This window comes from Nannospalax galili, unplaced genomic scaffold, assembly GCF_000622305.1.
Source record: "Nannospalax galili isolate Female #2095 unplaced genomic scaffold, S.galili_v1.0 scaffold136, whole genome shotgun sequence".
NCBI classification, from domain to species: domain Eukaryota; kingdom Metazoa; phylum Chordata; class Mammalia; order Rodentia; family Spalacidae; genus Nannospalax; species Nannospalax galili.
In genome coordinates this window covers 7,613,640-7,621,250 of record NW_008340872.1, presented here as the reverse complement: position 1 = coordinate 7,621,250, position 7,611 = coordinate 7,613,640, and the positions used below count along the sequence as shown (strand labels likewise).

Here is a 7,611-nt window from a genome sequence, read left to right as displayed (position 1 = left end):
TTTTTTTTTTTTTATTATTACTGAGAACAGACATTGTGTTGCACTAAAGAGAGAAAGATCCATTGATCCCTTAAAGGAGAAACATCTGTTTGAATTTGCAACATAACCATTGGTTTTGTATTGAAACTAAAAATCTACTTTCAAGTGATCATTTTTTTAAAAATTTTTTACATTTTGCCAAATGTCAACTTTAAAGAGTTCATTTTTAGGAAGACAAATGTAAGTCATTAAATGTTCATAAGCGCTGTGTTTGGATATTTGTTTATTTCAGTTGTATGTTCATCATAGACCTAATTTGTTGGGGTTAAATATTTTTTTTTAAAGTCAACTACCAAACAAAAATACTGACATATGAATTTGTTACCAGTCACGTAACTGCCATTTTATATTGTTTTCCATAGGTTTTTCCATTGATGTTTCACAACTTTATAAATTCAATTCAGTTCACCAAATGACTTTAAAGGATTTATCTAGTGAGGGCATGATCTTAAATGCCAGATTGGGCTTTATATTTCCACTTTAAAAGAACATAAAAGCATATATTTCACAGCATAAGTTCAAAAGCTTCTCTAGAGTGAAGGGTGGTTATAAGATTAACTGTTTTTCATTTCCATTTGACTAACTTTGAATGCAAACCACTAAGATGGTAAGCAAAGCGGTTTTTTTTTTGTTTTGTTTTTGTTTTTATATCTCAGCTTATCGGTACAGAATGACCTACTTTATGCTCTCAAACTATGATGTTAGGAAATAAAGGTGAAATGGCATCTGCTCAACTGGGATTTTGTTTTTAGGATGACATTTAGTGGTTCTAGGATCTGGGATAAAAGATAGACTCACAGGTGTATAGAATGTGGAGCTGAGTGAGAAAGACAGTCTGAGTCCCCAAGAGCTTATTAAGAAACAGACAAAATGAGCAGTGGGAAAATTCTGGATGTTACACTGTTCTGATATATCCTGATGACAAATAAAAGGAGAGGCAAAGTCATAGTTGGGGTGAAGTTTAAAAGGGTGCCCTCAGCCTGCGTGCTTGTGAGGACTTCTGGGTGATGCTGACGTTCCTCTTTCCTTCTAGCAGCTTTTGCCAGCTTCACTATAGCAACGCACTTTACCATCACCATTGTCTTGCTTGTTCTGTTCATTAGCATTAGTGATTGAAAAAAAAAATCCATGGGCTCAGGATGTAAAAACACATATTATTATTGCCCTCTGTCCTTCTGATTGCTGGCTTAGGGGAGGGTCCTAAGCAGGGAGTGCAACATGTCCAGGCAGCATGGCCTGTTCCTAGTTGGAGGGTACTTCACAATAGAGTGGTCATTGCTGTATAGCTGTTCCAGGGCACCATTACAGTCACCTCAGAGCAATGCTGGGGGACACATCTGCAAAGGTGAACACTATTTTTAGAAAAAGTTTTCAAGGCAACATTTTCATTGGCTATTTTGGGCATCTTCTGTTAACCTTGGCATTTACTGGCATTTGAAATTGATCATTGTGTGTGTGTGTGTGTGTGTGTGTGTGTGTGTGTGTGTGTGTGTACAGCATTCCCTGGCTCTATAGGATGTCTGACTTTGAGAACTGAGGATCGTATCTCCTCCATATATCAATACTTCAGTTTCCAAAGCAAGGTATATGGAAAAAGAACTTTGATCACCATCTCAAAAAGCATAATACTTGGGATTTGGCGATGGCACATTTTACAAGGTGCAGAGGACTTTCAAGTTTAGTTCCTGTTGAACTCTTTCACATGAGATTTGCTTATGCGCTCTGACTGTGTCTGCCTTGTAGATCTTCTGCAACTTTCCAGCTTGGGTTATTTTTCCAAGCTTCCTTTGTAATTATGGAGGGAGAAAGTTACCTGACATTAATCAAATCTGGACAGTGGACAGTGACAAAGAACTACCATGAAAAGATATTTCTCTTATAAATTCCTGGAGAGAGAACAAAAATTGATTAGGAAAAATTCACTGAGTTTTGTTGAAAGATGAAAAATATTGAAAACAAGAACATGACATAAAAAATAATTTTTATAAACATGGTTTATCTAGGATATCAAATGTTTAAGGTAACAGAATGATAAAAAAAAAACTATTTTAAAATCAGTACCAAAGAAATTTAGAAGATGGCTGTTCTACTGTGAGGGATAAAACCTTTGAAATAACTGTATAGACTATAATGGTTACATATAGGCTTCAATTTCAAAAAATAAATTCTAACTGGAAACATTTCCAGAGTAGCATAATGTTTTCATTATGGCCCAAGGCTGTAGCTCAGTAGTAGAGCACTTGCTGAGTATACATTAGGCCCTAGACTTCAGTAAGAAACAATCAGATAATACTTCTAACTGCACTTTCTTTCCAGTGTTATTTTCACTGGTCCTTATTATCTCTCCAATGATCTTAAAGAAAAATTTCATAAAATTTTCAAAGACTTTTCCTTTATTCTTGAGGATTTCACGATCATATTTTTATACCTCAGATTTTTATTTGCTATGATGATTTCTAGATCTTTTTTTTCTGTTTTGCTTATCCAAATTTCAGGAACCAAATATCATGAAGTCACTTTATTAACTCTTCCTGAAATATTTTAGCTGCATCAGTTGAGCTCTTGCTTTTCTTGTATATAAAGTATAGGAAATGGATAAAGAATAATTTTACATGATTTGAAATACTGATAAAGTTAAATTAATAATCTTCTGACTCTCTTTAAAAACTTATCTTTATGGATAATTAGAAGACATCCATGCACACAGTGTTTTTACATGGAAACCTTAAAAGGATACAGGAGCAAAGAAAAGTAAGATTGTGCTTTAAAGCTGTGACTTTTTGAAATTCAGAACCGACAGACCATTGTCAGGAATTCAGCATTCTTAAACTTACCTTGCAATCACAAAGAGTACACAACTGACTCCTAAGCAGGCCAACAGCACATACATCCAAATGTCTGGAGACAAGGGGTTGAGGAAGGAGAAGACGCCTGGGTTGGTTCCATTGGGTTTCCGGTAGAGGATGCTGATGCCCAGGGTCATGAAGGGCTTGGAGAAGTCTATGACTTTCTCCCGTACATAAGTGATGGTAAGAGGAGCCACTGCCAGGTCAGCCCTCTGCAGAAGCAAGTACAAAGTTGTCAGATGACAACTTCTCTGCAAATGTTCCTGATTACCTCTGTTCCCTCTCTTAACTGCAAATGCTTCCCACGCAAAGAGCACCTGTGATAATTGACTTTACCATAACAAGAGCCAATTTTCAGTTGTGTTACTGTATTTATCATCAAAGAGACACCAGAAGGTACATATGAATTGATGGGCGCGAGGGAAAGCAAACACACACACACACACACACACACACACACACACACACACACACACATTCAGGGGTTGCAGGGAAGATCATTATTCTTGAATTAAATGGAGGAAAAATGACAAGAGGACATCTTTACAAAAGGCATGTGAAAGAAGGAAGGAATGAGCCACTTGGTCATAATATCAGTTCACAAGATGAGCTTTTGCTCTTGTGCCCTAGATCTTAGAATTCTTGGTCTTATTTAGAAATCATCCAGGCTTAGTCTTGGTATAGGGAGTGGATATATAGATTTTTATCTTCAGCTTTTATCCCCACTTGCCTTCTAAATGGAGAAAACTTCCTATCTAGGTGATTTTTATCTTCCGGCTTAAAAAAAATCATTTTTGTGACCAACAAAACAAAACAAAGTCATTTCCTCTGACACGGATTCAACTGCTTTATTCCTCTCACTTCCTCACATTGAGCATTTTTCAGATGAACCCGGTGCATTTTTGCTTACGTGGTCAATGAGCTCTTTCACCATCCCGTTCCACTCTCCTTTGTCATTCTGGGCACCATATTTACCATCAGGAACTAGTTTGACATCATAAAGGAAACCCAGGATATTTGACAATTCTTTCAGCAGATCCAGGCAATATCCTTCAAATCTGTCATTTCCATAGAGAGGCTTATCAGACTTTCTGTACATCACATAGGGTTCTTCCTAAGTAAAACACACCAGGTATGAAAGCTCTGTTATCATGAAAAGATTGCCCAGTCAGTAGTCTCAAGATTATAATATTTGAAGTTGATTTTTAAGGGAGACAGTGCTGAAGTCAGCTGTTTACATTCCCATTGTTAGAACAGCAAAAAGGCACATAAGGGTCCCGACTTTAAAATGTCTAGTTTGCCTTCTGAAGACTCACCTTTCCAGTTTCACTGGTTTATCACCTGCTCATAGGACCACCCTTAGGAAGGCAGGTTCATCCTAAGTCATGCTAAATAGATAGGCAGAATGCCTACATTAATGAAATAGTGGACTTTTCCTGCCTGGAATCTTGCTTTCTAGCACAAACATGTAAGTCTGTAAGTCTGCCAGATTTTCTGAATTCTTCAGAAAAGTGTAAGATCTCCTTTTCTTCGTCATATCCCTTTTCTAAATGTGCTTTCTTTAACACTTTGGGCTTCCCCAGCACCCTGTATTTCTTTATTTTTTTCTCTAAAGCTTCCTTCTCCCTGTCATGTGGCTGCCAGTCCTCCACATGTCTGACCTCCATGCAAACTCTAAATCTGCGTGGCTTTCAGGGTTATTTTCCTTCTCCCCTACATTCTCTGCCTCAACACAGCTGCCCTGAGGACTTTTCTTTAAATTTTAATTAAATTTTCCTAAAGCTTCTGTTTGGGTCCATTCTTAAATTCTTTTATGAATGAGACCAAGAACCCTCTAGCTGACAATATTCTCTGCTGTATCACCATTTCATCTAAGCTTGTTCTTAATGGTTATAGAACCCTTTATATATGATATTTTCTTTCCTTCCTGCCTCTTTAGATGGGAGCTCTATCTTCCACTGCTATAAGGGTGGAATTTTAGTGAACGATGTGACAGAGATACAGTTATATAAAAATTGGATCTGAAAAGATGGAAAGGCTCAGGGGGACATTAGGGGCCCAGATGCTTCCTCCAGGCATGCCTTCACCCAAACTTCCATCACAGGACCCCACTTTCCTTAGGTTTTGACCTAAGACCCACTTCTAGTTACAGAGCTCACCAAATACATCTTCCATTGTTGAAACTTCCTGTGCACTGCACGTTCTCGTTTCTTCATCCTGATTCCACCGCCACTTTCCCTATATATTGATTCACTGTTTTGTTCATCACGCAGCCTTTTTCACCAGTCCTGTAGTCTTATTTGAAATCATCTTGCATCTCAGATCTGATAATGCTTTGCTTATATGCTTAGAGGATAAATCCCTTATCTTGAGTAATGACCATCGTCTTCCTAACATGCATCTATGAACTTATTCTCACTTAACTCAATGAAAGCTCATTTTGTTTTCCAAATTTGTAATAATTGCTCTATTGATGGGCTGCCCTGTATGTTTAGGTTTATCATCAAGTAAAGTGACAGTTGGGTCATGCAAATAGAGTAGAAAATTCTTTCCATAAGGTGGTTCCTTAGAAAACAAAAATGACCGGAAGAGAAAACAACACAGCTAAATCAGTTCTTGCTTTAGAGAAACGGTTCTCACCAGTTAGCTATTTCAAAGCTAAAAGGCTCTAATACTATGGACTGAAAGAAATAAGGCAAGGCACACTTGTAAATGAAAGGTTCAGAGTGAATTCCGCCTACCCGGTGTCTTTGGGAAAGGAGAGAGTGAAAAAACCCTAGCTGGCACATGTAGAGTGGCTATATGGGCATAAGAGTGATTTCAACAAGACACAGGTCTTTTGAAGATCAGTTAATACAAGGTGATTTCCAGACAGAGGGAGCCAAGGGAAGATGGAGCGATACTGGAGGCACAATGTGACACTCAGAGACAAAAGGAAGCTAGGGTGATCTATGGTAGAGACCTCTGTGGGAATGCTGTTCTAACCTAGTGAAGCTGGGTGTAGGGTAACTGACGAGGAAGGAAATATGGTTGTGGAAGCTCAGAGGGTCTGACAAAACCATTGGTTAACAGTAGGAGAGGTTGTAGAAGAATCTCTCTTGCCTTCGGCCTTTTGCTAGAGACTCCTCTTGGTTGAAATCAACCAGCTGTCCAACAGGTAGAGAACAAGGAAGATCCTCTAGATGGGGAGAGAGAGGGGGAGGAGCAGGGCTGGGAATTCACTGAGATGAGGGCTCAAGATACATTTTGGAAGCTTGTAATTCAATCCTTTGAATATGAAAAAATGTATGCTTTTAGTTTCTGAGTTTTTTTTTTTAAAAAAAGACATATTCAGAACTGCCAGCATGAAAACGACTGTGGAGGGATCCTTTCAGGTCTACAGTAGGAGTTAAACATGACAAGAGGTCAGAGCTTCACAGATACTCACCAGAATAGTGGTGACAATGAGTGTTCGATTGGCCAGTGAATCAGTGATATTGTTGGACCTGTCTCTGTTGCCGTCTGTCATGTTCAGCCCACTGTTGGAGTTCCAAATCCCGATCTGCACATAACACAGGACATCAGGGGCTGCTGGTTGTTCGCAGCAGCACTTACACTAAACAGAGGGCCCTCTATACCAGGAATGGGCGCAGAAGTTTACAGTCTGGGCCACCAAGGCATCTCAGTGGGAACTACTCACTATGGGGAAATGTACAATGAAAGACCAAGGGTGTATGTAGATAGAATCAGAGACATTTGGGCTATTTGAGGCAGGATACAAAAGACTTATTTTTAATTATTAATTTCATTGCTTTTCTTTAAATTAAAACAGTTAAGGCTTCTTAAGTGACCATCATATTTCCCTTCCATCTTTTTCTGTTAAGCACATGATTCTATGCCAAGCATAATCTAGGCACTGGAGGGTATAACAGGATAGTAACAAGCATTTTTATCCCTGCTGTGTTCTGCTGATGGGAAACGTTATTCTTCCAAGGTGTTCTCACTAGTTCCTTTAAAATGTGTGACTGTGGAGATGGCAGGAATGAGATGGGTGGTGGAAGGGAAAGACAGGTGGGAGGAAATGTGTAGAAAAGAAGTAAACAGAAATTTGGACCCATCCTCACTGAGGAGCCAGTGATGAGCAGGGGTCCTTCTTAGGCACCTCTTAGGACTCAGTGCACACCTGTCCTAAGCACCTAGCATCTTCTGCTGTTATCACTTGCCTACCTGTCTTCTATGTCCACTTGACCGTGAACTCTTCCATTAAGGATGCTCCCTTTTACTGTTCCCTGATCTTTTCTATGAGGGAGCCAACTGTGCTGATAGGCATTTAATAGAGCCCCCGACCCTTTCAACAGTGCTGCTCTTTAATTTCTCCAGTACTGTAGTCACTACTGATGTGTTAAGTCCCATAAGATACATCACTAACCCCCAGATTCAAAATTCTCCAGGATCAATGGACCTCATGTGCTATGTCAAAGTCAAAACTTTGCATGTGATTTGTGTGTAAGGCATATATAAAATTACATGTAGATATATGTGACATGAAAGCAGAGAGAGGATTATTTTTGGAGAGAAGATAAACCAGTGATGTGACAAAATAAGGCAATGGGGGCTGTAAACAAGCATTTTTATACATGTCTGAATATACATTTTGTATGCTAACTCAAAAAAATTAATATAGAATAAAATTAAATTTTATAAAATAAGGTAATGGGGGGTGGAAACAAGCATTTTTGTATATGCA

General features: G+C 38.7%; 1 protein-coding gene across 6 annotated transcripts in view; it reads right to left on the bottom strand.

The window, feature by feature from the left end:
- Grik1 (glutamate ionotropic receptor kainate type subunit 1) overlaps positions 1–7,611 on the bottom strand; it is a 429,122-nt gene that overhangs the window by 47,149 nt on the left and 374,362 nt on the right. For all 6 annotated transcript variants that reach the window (XM_008836016.2, XM_008836018.3, XM_008836017.1 and 3 more), the window contains 3 exons: positions 6,313–6,426; positions 3,796–3,999; positions 2,874–3,097 (listed from right to left, as the gene is read on the bottom strand). In XM_008836016.2, the coding sequence (XP_008834238.1) occupies positions 2,874–3,097; positions 3,796–3,999; positions 6,313–6,426 (542 nt within the window). The remainder of the gene's footprint in view (positions 1–2,873; positions 3,098–3,795; positions 4,000–6,312; positions 6,427–7,611) is intronic.